The following is a 17,052-nucleotide window of genomic DNA, read 5'->3' on the forward strand; positions in this document are numbered from 1 at the left end:
GAATGAGGGTATTATAGTCACTCTAATATACAGTAAGGGTTAAAAAAAGGAAAATTATTGCAAATTATCTTCAAATTGTTCCATATAAGACCATTTGAAAAAAGACAATATATTGTTCAGAAATTGTCTCGATTTTTTAGATGAAAAATTGTTATTTGTTTGTGTTTTACAATTTATTGTCAAAATACAATATATGATGAAGATATCAACTGCCGTGGATGCAATTCTTCCCACCAATTTACACTCAATAGTTACATACCTAAAATCTTAAACAATTAACTTTTTTTGATAAACGGGTGAAGATGTCAACCCCCGTGGATGCTATTTTTGCGTTTAAGTATTGTTTGTTCTAGAGAGAAAATAAACCCACACAGCATGCATGTATCTCAAAACGAACAATATCTAGATACAAAAATCGCATCTCCAGCTACCCAACTCTGTTGCTTTCACTAATTTTATACGTAATCTATGTAGTCTGCATATAAACTTTTATTACATATGGAAATTGTTTATTTAATTTATATCAAATATTAAAAAAAAATGCTGGGTCAAAGTAACTGCATTGAATTCAGAAACAGAACAAAAACACGTTCAAACACAGAAGCTCGGACGGGAAAAACGATTCGAGAAGAGAAGAGAAGAGACGAGACAGAGAGATAAGGGAATCTAATCGAAGTAATAATGTTCAGCAGCCTGATAGTGTTATCAGTTGCTCATCTATCAGCGGATACATGGCAACGGTTATCGTGTATACGTCTACAAGACCGGATAAGCAGCCACCAGTTGTTGGATCTGGTCTGCTGTTTTCCTCTTCAGCAACTCGGCCGTCTGGCCCTATGCATCTGGACCTTCCTCTGCCTTCCTTCGCCCGATTCCTTCTACGTGTATTCCTACTCCGATGATGACTCCGACTCTGATGATTCCGATCATGATCGTGATCACCGTCATCGTCAGCAACAGAGTCATCACCGACTTGGCTCTTCTTCTTCATCTACTGTCGATCTCGATGCGTACTACTACGAGTCCAACTCCCATTCGGATTGATTGATTCTTCTGGTTCTACACCGTCCGCGTTTTGTAAAGTAATTCTCTCTACCTTTCGTTGTGATGATTGTTCTTGCTTTCGCGAAAATTGTTTTCATTTGGATGTTATTATTTGTGTTGTTCTTGTTTTTAGTTGGGTGATATTGAGGTTAATCGTATTTGTAAATCACTTTTGCATATTCCATTACTTGTAGGATTCACATATTTGTTTGCAATGATGTGTCAACTCTCATAAAGCTTGATGATATGTGATTGTACAAATTGGTGATTCTGAATATGCATCATAGTAAGCTGAAGTGTGAAGATTAATTGGTAATAAGTTTTTTTTGTCTTGGAAAATCCGTTTGGTATTATTCTCTACTTCTATCTGAGTTTATGGAATTGGTGGCGAACTGCTTTTACTTTTTGAGTATGTATATTGCTTTTGGAATCAATTCGCTTTGTTGCTCTTGCATATCATTTAACAAAGATTCTTAGGTTAATTACAAATTTAGTAGGCATTTGAGGTCAGTGTTCATTCTTAATCTTTCTTCCTTCCCCCTTCAGATGATAAATCTATTTATTTAACGAGCATATTCCTGGCAATAGTATGATGTCATTCCAGTTCATGTGATAGAGTTATTTCTAGTATTTTGTAGGTTAATTACTTCTACTCGTCAACTTAGCACCCTATATTCTTGAACACTTGATGCACCTGTGCTCTCTAAAGAGGGTATTGAAGCCATGCATGTCCTTCGGATGTTGTTCTGTTTTACGTAAGCAGAATAAGCCAAGAAGCTAAAACACTGATTCACCACATACCAGTGATTGTAATCTTAGGGAGGGGGCAGGTTGAAAGAGAGTCGCAATGTTTTTTACGTTGACGAAGTAGGTAACCAAAATGATACAGAAACTTTATGCTAGTAGCCAAGTAGTAAGCTTTAACTAAAGCAGATCCATTCCTTCCCTTCGTGTATATCTGACAAAAGAGGATATATTCCAAAGTGTACTATCATCCAATGGGTTAAATAACCATGATATCACTAAGAAGAGGTCTTTGGTGTTTTGCTGGCTGGTGTTAGATATGCTTGGCCATGCTTATATTGGCAAAAAAAGTATCACACCCACAATGAGTTGAAACAATGAAAAAGAGGGGAAAGATACATGGATTATGGTACTGAAAACTGATCAAGCATTCAGCACTGAATATTGTTATTTTGGTTGTGGACACAAGACATATACAGATCTTTCTGCGTGTATTCATAAAAACCAGATACTCTTGGTTTAATCCTTTAGTGATCAAGAGGACATGATATGTTAGATAGGCTTGACAAACATTTTCTCTTTTATTTCAGATATATGAAAACATTGGTTATATATTTTGGATTTAATGTAAACTAATCCCTTCAAGTTTGCCAGATCAATCTCTCTTGCTCATGATTTGGGTTTAATGTTATTTACATTACTAATAAAAAGAATGTCATACATTTTAGAATCTCTTATCTTGTTGTTTGTGAAAATTCGGTTGCATAAATTTGACATAAATCCTTTGAGGTTTTCCTTTGGTTTCTACTACTTTTAGAATGGAAAGTCTCGGGCAGTTGAACAAGGATGGAGTGAGGTTAAGAATGACATGTGGCCCGAGACGCCTGACCTGTTGTCAACAATTATGCGATACATTTAAAAATCATGTATCTTTCTAGTTTCTCCAGAGTGCAGTGAAATTGTAGTTGATGAGATTAATTAATTTATTATGGCATTGACTGATGAACTTTTGTACTTTTTCTATGAAGTGCAGGACTAAAAGTATATAAATTCCTGGATAGTCATTTGACCATGTTACACTTACACATATGTCTTGCTTCAAAGAAGTGGTTAAGAACAGATTATTGTGAGGCATCTGTAGGCATGGTTGTCAATTACTTACAAGTTATTGCTGGACAAGGCGAATAGTTTCTCTCTGAGTAAGAGTCAACTTGAAGGACTCGGAAGTTCTTTTTCTAAGGTTGTGCTCTTTTTGTATAGCTTCAGCTTCAGATAATATTAGGTCCATAGCTTTGTAATATATCACTACAGAATTGCACGTCATGTATTTATTCTTTTGTCTCTGGTTCAACTTATTCTTTTTTTCTTCATTTCCTTTTGTGAGATTGATGTGTGTGTCTCCATTTAGGATAGATTTTGGCCTTATTTCATTGACAAACATGTAGGATCTTTATGTTATCTTCCTCTTTATGTCAGCTCTCTGAAACTCCTGCCTTTTGTAGTTAATTTGTTATCGTGGTGAACTGTAGTCTTACAGTGAAGACATAGATACATGTATTCGTTTATATTGAGTAGAATTAACATTGTGTTAATATTGGTTGTGCTTTTGTGGGGATTTGCTGCAATTTCTAGTGAATTTAGACTTAGGCTGGTGTGGATAAGAGACGATTTGTAATTAGATTGTGCATCTTATTCAGGGACTTCATGTATAGGTATATTTATTTTACTAAGATTACTAGCTTGATATGCAGCTTACTAAAGAACCTCCGCTTGACGAAATTGCAGTGCTTTATGGGTAATTAAATTGCAGTTGGATGGTGCTGATGGACTTGAGCTGTTTCCGATAATAATTGTTGCCTGTGTTGTCTCAGAACTCAACATCATGTCTATGATCGGTGCAATTCAGGCTATTTTCTGCTATAAAATATGTGACTTTGGAGCATCAGCTGCCAATTTTGAGGTGTTTGCATATCTGCATAAACCATGTAAACTCTGTTGTGGTTGCTTCAGATTTACTTTACAGAAGCATGATCGTGAACCAGTCACTGGTACAGTGAACATTAACGTGGAGTTGCTGGATGCTCTTCTATATATAGTTGGCTATGTTATTAAAGCATACATTGCCTATGGTTGGCCATGACGGCTGTTTGAAGTCCAGCCATACCCTAATCACTAACGTTGGCTTTGTATTACCAGAATCTCTTCTGTTGGCATTTTATTACAAGAATCTCCTGTACGCAGCTATGTTATGGTGTTAAAGCCCCTGCGATAGAAGTCGCTGCAGTTTTAGTCACCGACATTAAGTCTATTTATCAATATGAAGTCCACAATTTTTCGAATTTGGTAAGCATATTGGACGTCTGTCATGGTCATTGTAGTGACTTCAAATGCAAGGGCTCTCGTCCGCTATGTTATGGCCTATTCATCAACACTATAAACGCCAACATCTGTGTATATCATCTTTGCACGAACACCTCTGACACCGCAGCACATCTCTTGCAAAACTTTATTGTGATAAATCCTTTGATTAATCTCTACAATTGATGTATACGAAGTGGATCTATTAATAATTGAAAGAATATTGTGGGGAAATTAAAAGAAAAGGATTATGAGTGACAGCCTCAAAACACCAATCACGGAGCATGTGTGGGGCTTTCAGAATCTGGCATCATTGAAACTGGCTTGTGTAGGTGTCTATGGCTTACTATGAGATTAATTATTATGAACAGTAAGATAACACAATCATGGAGAGAGAAGAAAAAATGGGTAAGGGGTTCTGGGTTCCACCCCATTTTGCATTTTGTGACATGCAATTAAATATGAGACCATTTTGAAAAGCATACCTTTTTCTGTACCTTAATGGCTTTTTTTCCAACCTTTCATTGGTGGCTTCCAAAGATGTATTGACTTCTCTCCATCTGGTGAGAGTGGGAAAAAAAAAGGCTCAATCAATCCTTAAATTATGGTCCAATCCAGCAGGATTAATTTACTTTTTGATACGTGTTAGTTGTGACCACAACAAAATCAACCCAACTCGTGATTTATCTAGGGGTTGACGATTGGTTGCCTCTCTATGAATAAAGGCACGTAACTAATATTCATATCCCCGAAATTTCAAGTAAGAGAATGTGAGACCAAACGATACTCGAGTCATCAGAAACAGTGGAATACAACCCACAAAATATGAGAACTACAAAACAAAAATACAATAGACTAAACCCTCCTGATAGAAATGGGCACCGGAGGTATTACACCAAGAGACAGGCCTTGTAGGGCCCTAATCTCCGATGGGCCTCGTTGCTCGGTCTTGACCTACACCAGGAGCACCCGACTTTAGAGATAAAACGAAAACACAATACAAAACAAAATATAAAACTTTTTTCTTCACACTGAGATAGGATTGAGAGAACAAACTTTTATTTACAAATCCAAATCTATCAGTTTAAAACCGAATCCAAAACAGATCTAACAATTTGAGGCAACAGGAAAATAGATCTGGAAGTAGAGACAGATCCGTATGTAGATCAAAAAAGATTGTCCATCAGAACCATCATCTTCATCATCATCGCCGCACTGATGTTGTCAATCGACAAACTCACAAATAGAACACTTAGAGAACTCAAATTATTCGGCAAACATACTAAGTTTGTCCCAAGAGAAAGAACGAAAACATCAACATAGGGATTAAGAATTGGAGAAGAAGGATCTCCACCTCCTCCTTCGATCTGATCTATAGTAGTCAGGGAGGTCAAAAAAAGTTTGTAGGGAGAGGATTCTCAAGCCATATTTACCGTAACTTTTGTGAATACATAATTTAATGTCTTTCCATGACCTTCGACCGTTGTACCCTAGTTTAGGGCCTAATTTTTTTTGTTTTATTTTTTATATCATCGGTGTGTATTGTGTAGTGATTCAGTCTAACGAATCAAATAATTAATTTTTGTTCGAAACAAAAATTAAAATCATCTTAAAAAGAACGTTTTGATTTTTATATCTAACAATCCAAAATTATCATGTATTTTTCATATTGAATTTTAAATTTTGTTGCGGACAAAAAAAAAATATCGTTAAATTCATAACAAAATATATCACAATGCAAATACATTTTCTTACAAAATATTTTTAACTCTAGTAAAACTACGGCAGCCCCTCCACCCAACATCCATTCAGGGTCCCTACAACTACAAAGATGGAAAGTGAATAATAAAAAAAGCTAGCAATGTTGAGTTGCATGTGTTGTATACAGATCATGTCCCATTCGCTGCCCATAATCAACCAATTCCATTAACCATCCTTCGTTGTGTTAGTCCCACAATGCTTGTCCTTCCACAAACACTTGACCACCACACCTTTGCTTCAAGTGCTCATAAAAAAAAACCCATATTTGTGCCACTTCTTCATGGTTTTTGTCAGGATGTGCTGGAAATCAACATCCGCAACACCAAGTGGAGATTAAAAAAAAAGTTTTGCTAATAATGGAGTTTTGTAGGGGTAGGTTAGAGCCATATAGTGCACTATTTCCATGCCGACAGCTTCAACTTATTTCTTCAATATTACTACTCGTTTGTTTTTAGTCAAACCTATAATGTCGTTTGATGAAATTTTCGTAGGTGCAAGTTTGATGATCTGAGTTTAATCTCATACCAAATGTACAAAAGACAAGTTTATATGACGTCGTTATCGATTACCAAAAAAAATACAAAAATTGGGAAGTGCAATAATTAATTATATGAACCAAAATCTAGTATTCTTATTACAAAAAGTTATTGTAATTTTAAATGATAAGTTGGTATTTGATAGAGTTAAATGAGGCATAGGATTGTGGGTAAGGATGATGTCTCAATTAGGGTTGGGAGTATGGACCAAATACTGAAAAATGAATAAATAAAGTATCTTTTGATTCAAAACTTTTTCATGGCAATAGAGCTTTAATCATTTAAACAGTACACATTTTTAATCATCCTTTTTGAAAATATCGTGGGATCTAAAAAAGGATGACATGAGTTGATGATAATATTATGTCTTATCAAAGCCTTATATATATATATATATATATATCTCTTTCTTTTTTTCAAGATATCGAACACCAATAAAACATTTCTCCCTTCATTTTTTTGACTAATAAAATGGATATAAAAGGGTATGCATCCACAAATTCAAGCTTGAATAATAGGAAAAAAAAAACGAAAATGAAAAAAGAAAAAGAAGAACTTCTTGTAACTTTATGAGTCATATGTGGCCATGGCGTGTGAACTGTGATAGGCATCAAAATCATGGGTCCCCCTACTACCATTCACAAGATCAATAGTTAGTAAGTTTTTTTTTTCCCGAATAATTCATTTTTATCTGTAGATATGGGTCTAAACTCGAGTCGTCAAACCCACACGTACAGGAATTTTCGGTCTAACGGCAGGATAAGTTTGCCAAATCTCATAGCGTACAAAAAGATCAACCTGATTTACCAAATTCCAAAAAAGTGGGTCCAAACATCATCCATGGATTGAGAATTTTTACCATTTCGCCACGTGTACGATCTGATTATCATGTGACAAAATTGTCCTGCGATTTGGTGACGAAATACCAACCAAGCCCACGACTCTGACTCCGGTTTACTACACACGCACGCACACGTGCTAGTGACGCTGTGACGACTGACGAAGAGCGTTTCGTTTTTTTTAATCTGACGATAAGTTACCGTTGGCCAGGTTTTTTTATTTCCCTTTTTTACCCCTCATCGTGATCGGTGGTGAATCACGGGGCGTGGTTTTTTACATAAAATTGTGCGGCTGTTACGCAAAATACGTAACCGGTCGGTGAGGGAATTGACGGCGTTAAAGAGAAGAGACGGGCAAGGCGACAGTCTACTCAACAACCTCGGGTTTAACGAGACAGGATGCGCGCATTCACTGCTAAGTACTAGTGAAATGACTGGAACATCCCCGATCATATTCATTTACCCACAAATTAAGTAAGAAAATTTGAGGCGTACGGAGAAATAAAATACATACCAATTATTGTTTCTTTTACGACTAATCGCACTTTTTTTCCTTTTGTGAATTCTACTAATAGAGAGGTAATTTTCTTCCAAATGGGATTAGTGGGTGATGCCCTATAAAACGACATTGACTAATATATATTATTGACCATTATTGTGGGTTGGATGGCCCTCATCCCCATAAAAATCCCCCAAATGTGAGGGATTTTTCTGAGCCTGGGGACTCATCCAACTCACACCCAGGTATTGTGTGTTATGGGTTAGACAGGATTGTGACTTTGGTCCACACGGTCTTTACAGCTCATCAACTCCCTATGTAATGGTAAATTGGGTACTCACTCTCTCAACTCTAAGGAATCATGGGTTCTAGCAATGAGGGAGGCGAGAATATTAAATTATCTTGAAATAAATGCGTAGGGAGTTGATGGGCCGTAGAGGCGTGGACCAGAGTTATGACCTTGCCTAGTCCGAAACGCACAATAACTAAGTATGGGTTTGATGGGTCCCCATGCCTAGAAAAATCCTCACAATTATAAATGCCACTTTCATGATAAAGATGAAAGATGTTTTATTTTTATTTTTTTGAAAAGTGTATATATACTTTGCCATTAAATTATGAACTCGACCTGTCGAGATTTATCATCCCGTATCATATTTCTATAACACAATTGAATGATATATAAGTAAATGTTCAGTTCCTCTTACATAAGTAGCAAGTTTTCTAGGCTCAAGTACTTCGAAGACAGCGTGTGAAAACAAAAATATATTTAGTACGTTGGCACCTTTTTGTGTTTGAGCGGATTTTTTTAACACGAGTCTTGTTTTTTTTTAAAGCATCTCCAATGTGTTTATTAATTAGTTTGATTCCCCCACAACGCATATTATTAGCCACTTATTCGTTCATGCCAACACAAATATCAATTAAATTAAATATGTGTGATTTAATAAAAATAAAATTTTGATTAAAAAACTGAGATGTCAGTTATTGACGATAAGAGCAGAAGAATCTTTGTCTAGAATAACATGAAAACATGATCGTGGATGAGAAGCCACGCTGTTCAGCACTGGCTGTGGCTGAGAATATGTTCTATATTATACATGTATTACAAAATTCACTAGATACGGTGCGTTTGGTCATAGGATTCTCTTAGATGTTGATAAAAGAGACTGACTTTTCCACTTGTATGGTGAGGAGTCAGGGATCATAAAGAATCAAAACAAACCATGATGGAGTGATGGACCTTCACAAAATTCAAAGCATGCAAACAATTGCATTATACCCCCCTTAAGCTAAAATTAATGTAATGATTACAAGTAAAAAACAATCACCATTAAATGACAATTTTGCCATAATTATTTGATTCCTAACGTCCCTCCTTTTTTTTTGGGAAAATATGAATCAAATATTTCAAAAATATATATATATATATATATATAGCATAAAAATAAGTACTTTTTTCCAACTACATTAAGGTTGGGTCAAGCCCTTTTGAGTTAGGGTTTTCATGTATGAAAATCTTGAGTTGGCCCATTTACTAAACGACCCCTAAAATAGAATTTACTTTAGACTTTACTAGAACCGACCATTTGTAGAGGACACTGAACAATTTACCAGGTGTTCCCTTTGGAGTTTTGACAACCCACCAAGTCTAAACTCAAGTTGGATTGGTTACCCGTAAATTCGCTTGACAATTTGTTTGGTCAAGACCCAACGCAAAACACTTGAAAAAATAACTTTGCTAGCTTTGAATCAAAACTCCGACCTCATACAAGTTTCTTTACGTCTTATATTAGGAGAGATAAATAATGTTCATAGGGAACATTATAAACCTACCCAACTATTGACAAATTCAATTCAATCAATCTTTTAGTCATGTTAATTACTATTGTTGGTCTATTATGTTGAGATTAGGGTTGGTGATGAAACAACTAACCTCATGCTCCTTTATTACATTCCCAATTAAAGGTTAGTTGTTTTTTAGGTTTAAACCCGCAATTAATACAGCAGTTACACATTTTTATCTACAAATATTAATTGCAAATTTGCAATTATAACTTTAAGAAGGAAAGTCACAAAGAGATGGTAATTGAAGACAAATGAAGGGGCAATATAGTAATACCAACTGTTTGGAATCCAAACTTTGAGGTGACAAAAAGGGCAAGATTGTAAAACCCAAGAAAAATGTCAAATGGGGTGGGTGCCTCCCGAAAACCAGTCTTGCCAAAACGACAAACAAGGCTCATGTGCTGCACAGTTTCAAATTAGTATATATGAATTTTGACCCAATTTTTCCCACTACGAGAAAAAAAAAACCACATTATTCTCCCACTTTCCATCTTTTAAAAAAAAAAAAATCCCTTTTAGTACTCTTTTTTTACCCCTCATGCAGGAAAATTAAAAGAAAAAAAGTAGAAAATGGAATGAAGAAAAATAAGGAAAAAGAGGTTGGTGTCCTTAATGAATAATGAGAAGGGAAAAGGTAGTGGGAAAATGACAAGATAAGGGAGGTGGACAGTTTTTAATGCAAAAGTAGAGAGAAAGGAAATGACAAGAGCTCTGAGTTGTAGAGAGAAAAATAGTGGGTTTGAGAGAGAGAGAGAGGGGGCCAATTTCATTTGGGTTTTTTTTTAGAGAAACTGAAGAAGACCCACTTGAAAGTGGAAGCTGAAGGGGGAGCGTAGGATAAGCAGTGAGGAGAAAGTTCAAGCCTTTTTGAGGTCTCTTTCTGTGTTTCTCCCTGTATATGTTTGTGTGGTAATGGTTGATGTGTTGAAGCTGTAACATACACTGGTTGCGTAGGATAAGCAGAGCTGACATAAAAGGTTTGATTTTTGTTTCTGGGTTCAGACTTCAGAGAGAGATGGGTAGTAGTGAGCATTTTAGAAGTGTGAGAGTGAGTGGCAGGGGATTGGCTCTGGTTCTTTGTCTGTTGGGTCTTGTCTCGCTAACTTGCGCTACTAGGTTGAGTGTCTCCAGGCAGAAGCTTGAGGTGCAGAAGCACTTGAATCGGCTGAACAAGGCTGCAGTTAAAAGCATTGAGGTTCCATTTTTTCTTGACTCTCTCTTCCTTCCTTTTCATTTTCTCGAGAAAGTGAAGGAAAGTGAAAAAAATGCTTTAATGTTTCATTTAATTTGCTTTTAATGTCAAAATGCACTGGTTTTTCTAAAGTAATCCCGGTTTTAATGTCTTGAGATCTGTCTTGAGTAAAGTTTTTTCTTCTTGGATAATAATTTTATATCTTTTAAGATATATATTTGTTTTGTTTTCCTTATTTTCCTACGATTTTCAGTGGTAGATATCCTTATTTTTTTTAATGCTCAGTCCCACAATCTCCACCAATATTTTCCTTTCTTGAAATTTTCTCTGCTGATGTACGTTTTCTGTGCAATTTTAAGGGAACATGTCTACAAGTATCTCCATTTGTTATTATCTTGATATCTTTTTCTATCTTTATTTTTTCCAAATGTATCATTTGTAATCTATTGAGCTCTGCTCTTGGGGCCCTGTGTAGAATCTCTAAATATACTCATTTTGATTTCTGATGAATTTTTGCAGAGCCCAGATGGAGATATAATTGACTGTGTCCATATATCTAATCAGCCAGCTTTTGATCACCCTTTCCTCAAAGACCACAAAATCCAGGTTCATTTTCCTCACTGGCATTCTTCAACAATCATGCTTCTTTTCTTTTCTACTGTCTTTCTGCTTCTCTGCTCTTCAATATTTCCCGATTTGTAATAGTGGGTTTTGTTTGGTTTCATTTAGATGAGGCCTAGTTATCACCCTGAAGGGCTCTTTGATGAGAGCAAGGTATCTGAAAAACCCAAAGAGAGAACAAACTCAATCACTCAGCTGTGGCACCAGAATGGTAAATGCCCTGAAGACACCATACCAGTAAGGAGAACAAAGGAAGATGATGTTCTTAGAGCAAGCTCAACTAAAAGATATGGAAAGAAAAGGCACAGAGCCATCCCTCAGCCCAGGTCTCCTGATCCTAGTCTTACCACTCAAAGTGGCCACCAGGTATGTATTTTCATCATCATTAGTGACTTTTCAAGTTCTTAGCTTTGATATTACTATTATGACTGAATTATTTTTTTTTTCCTTTTCTTTGGCATATTTTTGTGGGGGGTTATTAGCATGCAATAGCATATGTTGAAGGAGATAGATATTATGGAGCAAAGGCAACCATTAATGTATGGGAACCCAAAATACAACAGCCTAATGAGTTCAGCTTGTCTCAGCTATGGATTCTGGGGGGTTCTTTTGGTGAAGATCTTAACAGCATTGAAGCTGGTTGGCAGGTAATAATTGAGCTTTGCATTTGAATAGAAAATACTAGCCATTGTTTATGCACAATTTTGGATTTTAACACTTGGATTTGCATGTTTCACAGGTCAGTCCAGATTTATATGGTGATAACAACACCAGGCTCTTCACTTACTGGACTGTAAGCTTTCCAATCTTTCTCAAAACTCATTTTGTTAATTTTTGTACTTTAATGGGTTTTTGCTTACTCAGTTTGTGCAAATCACAGAGTGATGCATATCAAGCTACTGGTTGCTACAACCTCCTATGCTCAGGCTTTATTCAGATCAACAGTGAAATTGCAATGGGTGCAAGCATCTCACCTGTATCTGGCTTTCGCAATTCCCAATATGATATCAGTATACTTATTTGGAAGGTAAACAAGACTGAATTCCAAGGCCCTTTCTATTCAGTTCTAGTTTTCAATGGAGAGACCCACATTATCAAGATATTTTAGAAATGAGAGGTTAAGAAAGATTTGGACTCTACCTCCTGCTAATAATGCATGTGAACATTAGTGGAATTTGTCTTTTTCCATTGCAGTTTCACAGTGAAATGTCCATATGTATGTATCCTTGGCTGTAAGTGCCAAAACAGTACTTGATTATATTATTGAGAGTGAGATGGGTCAGACAAATAATTTAGCTTGTGATGCTGAGAATCTTTGGTATTATTATTATTTGGTTTCTGACACTGTAGCTCATTAAAAAAAGAGAGCCAAACATTAGTACTTCACCAATATTGGGTGCTATTAGTTTAATCTTTTGTTTAATGCATGTATGTGGCCTTTTAACTGTGGTTTTGTTCAATTGTTGGGAACTCTAGGATCCGAAAGAAGGGCACTGGTGGATGCAATTCGGCAACGACTATGTATTGGGTTATTGGCCTGCATTCCTGTTCTCATACTTAGCAGACAGCGCTTCCATGATCGAGTGGGGAGGAGAGGTTGTGAATTCAGAGCCAGACGGTGAACACACCTCGACTCAAATGGGTAGCGGTCGTTTCCCTGAAGAAGGGTTTAGTAAATCAAGCTATTTCAGGAACATTCAGGTTGTTGATTCTTCAAATAACCTTAAGGCCCCCAAAGGTATTGGCACCTTCACCGAGCAATCTAACTGCTACGATGTCCAAACCGGCAGCAATGGGGATTGGGGCCATTACTTTTATTATGGAGGCCCTGGTAGAAATCCCAATTGCCCATGATGAAAAACTACCTTACTCCCTCTCCCTCTCCCTCTCCCTCTCCCTCTCCCTGTGTATCGCATTCAATATAAGTGTAATCCTTCCCTCTCTCCCTCTTTGTATACCCTTTTTAGCTAGGTTGGGTTAGTGACATATGTAACCTTGGCTGCTGTGGGAAATTTTGAGTCTTTTGTCTTGAACAGAAAAGGATTCTCCATGCAAGTCTGTTGGGGAATCTGAGGCCAAATTTCTTCAAAGCTAATAGAAACAAGGCCTTCCTTTCTCATCTTTGTATTCTATTTGTTTGTCCTACTGTCTTTGGAGTGGTTTGTTAAAAGATTGGAGTTCTACTTGCTGAAATTTGTTGAGTCTTGGGTCAACTTTTTCTTGGCTGACTAATATGAACAAAACTAGAATGTAAAGTTTGAAAAAGATATGTCGGGGGTGAATGGAAATGGCATGGGAGTGGATGACAGTACTTTATATCTAAAGGTGTATCTACTTTTCTGAAGAACCATGCTTATATTTTGCAAATTCAATGTACAAACGTTCACATTCACACACGCTTGAAGGCATTTATTTATGAATTCAAGCTTGATACCCTTTCAATTCTTGATTCCCCATTTACATTGCTTGAGAATTTTGAAAAGGGTGTGAATGACAATGTCATTTTCTTCCAGCTACCTTCAACCTGGCTTGATGTAAGATTTGTGACCCATCATCCCATGTGTGAGAGTCAACTTCTCAATAAGGCCCATTTTATAAGTAAATTCCAAGTACTGGTTTTGGTTGGCAAGTTTTGGGAAGTGGAAAGTGCTTCATGATATATGGGAAGAGAGCATTGCTACATCAACAAAATGGGGTAACTGAAATCCATATTCTAGGATTTCTTTACTATTTATGTGGGAGATGATGTATACATTGTAATAGCTCTTCTTTATTGGGCCTGGTGAATATTGTCTCTTTTGAGTTAATCTAATACTAATCCGCATGAATTTGTTCTCTTAGACCTTTTGACCTAGAAAATGCGTCACTAGGTTTGGTGATTTTACTTATTATATTTTACATTTTAAATTTTGGGAAAATTAAGGATAAGTCTCTCATTGAAAAGTTTTGGTCCAATGAGGACACTCTTAAAAGTCTTATTCTATAAACTCCATATAGTTTGAACTAATATTTCAAGAAAGACAAAAAGCCAAAATATATGGTTTTATTGTCTAAAATACTCTTGTCTTCATCCTCAAACATGACACATGCCTCCTACACATGATTCATCTTGGATCTCCGTCGGAAGCTTTGTCTACGCTGCCAGAAGCTTTGTTTCCGCCCCTAGTGACTTATTTGAGAGTTCTATGACATTTTTTAGTGATTTTCCAACCGGATTTTTGTTGTGTTCGAACTAGATCTACTCATACTCACCACGAGACTTATAGATCTTGTTGTTTTCCTTTGATCTGTCATCACATCATTATTTTCGGTAGTTTTTGTGGTGATTTTCATGGTTTTTTGTTCTTATATGAGATCTACAAACTGCAGATGATATGTTATCTGTTTCGATTAATTTGATATCTGTCATAATGTTATATGTTTTGTTAAAATGTTATCTGTTTGAAGTTTCAAAAGGACCAAAATCGATAACATATCATAACAGATCCAAAACAGATATAATATTTGCATATTCATATTCGATTTAGAATAATATTGATAGATACGAAACATATATAATATTGACAAATAAAAAACATATATAATATCACATACGAAACATATATAATATCTGCAGATTCATATCAGATTTCAGATGGAAAAAAAAAAGTTTGAAAAAACAATAAAACCTCAAAGGTGATGCGCCTTAGTTTGTGGAGTTGATTGGATGTGTTGATGGTCGTCGACGCTGGCCGTATTGGCCGGATCTAGTTCTTTTTCAAATGGTGATCGTGATTTCACAAAGCTTTTTCGGCGACTTAAGTGATTTTCTACTATTGGTGATGACTGGCCTTTGATCGGGCTGAGCAAGAGCTTCATTTCAGTAGTTAGTTCATCGAAAATGATGGCCGGACGACCAACTTCCGATATGGTGGTGCAAAGAAGAAAGAGGAATAAGAAGAAAGGAGGAGGAAGAATAAGGATGGAGGGTATTTTGGTAAGTTGTTAGACTTTATCCTTTTTTTAAAATATTTTTTTAGATCGTCCTTGTTGGAATACAACTTTTAAGTTTTGTTCTTATGGATAAAAACCCCTTAAATTTTTCACTGGGTGATATGAGATTTAGAGCACTAAACCCCTTCGTCACTAGTAGCTCGTCTAGTATTACCAAACTTGATAATGCAGAAGCTTCTCGTACACTCGAACCAGTACTACATAAATAGACGTCGATTTGTGTAGGTCTCATGTTGAGTTAGATTCAATATAGCGAATCAATCTTCAATTTGCCCATGAAAAGGACTCGTTCCTACCCAAATTATTTTCATTATTTGCAATCCCGTTTTGCATTTGTACCCAAATTATTTTTATGTTTTGCAAATCTTCATGGTTACGACCATTCGTGGGATAATACATCCGGAGAGGACCAATCACATTAAACAAAATCAAAACCCCTTAACTATGCATTATATATATATATATGAGGATTTCTCATATAAAGTCTAATGTAAGGTGTAAAATAAGGGTTACGTTTTAATAGTGTTGATAAATGAGAGGACAAGTGGCGTCCACTGCTTTTTGTCCTACATGTTTCAAATCAGTGATGTAAACATAAACCCTTATTTTACACCCTTAAATCATACCATTATGTGAGAATTCCTCATATATATGTATATATATATTAATTTTTTTATAAACTCATATAACTGGGCCAAGCCCAAAACACAATTCACAATTGATTTGATTGTGAATTAACAATTCAATGCAAACTGGACATTAATATTTGTGCATTCAAAGAAAGAAGAATATATTAATAGTGTCAAACTTAGAGAAATAAATGACAGAAACTATTAGCTTATGGAGATCATTGAAGACCAATATCCCAGGCATTGCAGGATCTGGGCTTGTTGAGATATAGTATTTAAATGCAATTTATTACATTTTTGAGCAAATCATGACACACTTAATGCAACAAAAACTTAGTTGGATCTTGTATTCATTTTGACTTACCTAAATGTACAGTCAAACAAGATCAACAGTGACCCAAAAAAAAAAAAACACAAACATTTCACATCTTTGTTGTTCATGTCCATATTTTGATTGTGGGCTTACCCTATCGTTGGGTGATAAGTTTTTGTTGACAGCTCGAGTTTAGTCCTATATCGAACATTCAAAGGGCAAACAAGGGTGATGTGCTTCTCGATTATAGAATAAAATAAAAATTATCCATCTGTTGACCATGAGACGTAGAAAGTTAAATTGGACTAACAAAGATGAGGAGACATGGACCAACTAATTTGGGTTTGGGCCCAAATTGAACAAATACATTGATATGGACTATGGACAACGGAGGAGACCAATTTGGTAGTAAGTCATTTTCTACCTAGAATAAAAAACCCTAATCACAAAATTCTTTGCCCATTAAAATAAACTAATGTTTGAAGACACCCAGAGTCGTCACCTACTAAATCTAGAAATTACACTCTTCACATCAAATTGACCATTTGAATCATTAATAATCTCAATTAGGACACATTAAGGTAATTTAATGAACAATATTTTTATTTAAAATTAAATGAAATAAAAACAATACTTTTATTTTCAGATGATACTCATATATGTGTTATCTCATAG

The 17,052-nt window shown here is 35.8% G+C and overlaps 2 protein-coding genes and 1 long non-coding RNA gene across 9 annotated transcripts; 2 read left to right on the forward strand and 1 right to left on the reverse strand.

The window, feature by feature from the left end:
• The first annotated feature begins 556 nt into the window (after positions 1–556).
• LOC120015889 lies at positions 557–4,272 on the forward strand. 7 transcript variants are annotated; one of them, XR_005471850.1, is made up of 3 exons: positions 561–1,082; positions 2,822–3,028; positions 3,574–4,227. XR_005471850.1 is itself a non-coding variant. In XM_038868383.1 (2 exons), exon 1 carries the CDS (start codon positions 682–684, stop codon positions 1,042–1,044), a length of 363 nt encoding a protein of 120 aa, XP_038724311.1. In that variant the 5' UTR covers positions 557–681; the 3' UTR covers positions 1,045–1,082; positions 3,574–4,272. The 7 variants fall into 7 exon arrangements, 5 of the variants coding, with proteins under 5 accessions (XP_038724311.1, XP_038724312.1, XP_038724310.1 ...); XR_005471851.1 differs by having other exon boundaries at positions 3,660–4,220; XM_038868383.1 differs by lacking the exon at positions 2,822–3,028 and having other exon boundaries at positions 557–1,082; positions 3,574–4,272.
• A 645-nt stretch (positions 4,273–4,917) lies between these two features.
• LOC119980070 lies at positions 4,918–5,577 on the reverse strand. The gene is made up of 2 exons (XR_005463785.1): positions 5,203–5,577; positions 4,918–5,100 (listed from the first exon to the last, which is right to left on the reverse strand). It is a non-coding gene; the product is annotated as an uncharacterized LOC119980070 (long non-coding RNA).
• A 4,743-nt stretch (positions 5,578–10,320) lies between these two features.
• LOC120016992 lies at positions 10,321–13,635 on the forward strand. The gene is made up of 7 exons (XM_038870019.1): positions 10,321–10,824; positions 11,341–11,427; positions 11,551–11,808; positions 11,925–12,089; positions 12,182–12,235; positions 12,323–12,469; positions 12,919–13,635. Exons 1-7 carry the CDS (start codon positions 10,645–10,647, stop codon positions 13,294–13,296), a joined length of 1,269 nt encoding a protein of 422 aa, XP_038725947.1. The 5' UTR covers positions 10,321–10,644; the 3' UTR covers positions 13,297–13,635.
• Positions 13,636–17,052: the final 3,417 nt, after the last annotated feature.

Source organism: Tripterygium wilfordii, chromosome 15, assembly GCF_013401445.1.
Source record: "Tripterygium wilfordii isolate XIE 37 chromosome 15, ASM1340144v1, whole genome shotgun sequence".
Lineage (NCBI taxonomy): Eukaryota > Viridiplantae > Streptophyta > Magnoliopsida > Celastrales > Celastraceae > Tripterygium > Tripterygium wilfordii.

Bases quoted from the DNA above. Each gene is read 5' to 3' on its own strand.
- LOC120015889 (XM_038868383.1), top strand. From the start codon at position 682: ATGTTCAGCAGCCTGATAGTGTTATCAGTTGCTCATCTATCAGCGGAT.
- LOC120016992 (XM_038870019.1), top strand. From the start codon at position 10,645: ATGGGTAGTAGTGAGCATTTTAGAAGTGTGAGAGTGAGTGGCAGGGGA. The intron at 11,809-11,924 runs GTATGTATTTTC...GGGGGTTATTAG, and splicing joins CCACTCAAAGTGGCCACCAG to CATGCAATAGCATATGTTGA. The intron at 12,090-12,181 runs GTAATAATTGAG...CATGTTTCACAG, and splicing joins GCATTGAAGCTGGTTGGCAG to GTCAGTCCAGATTTATATGG.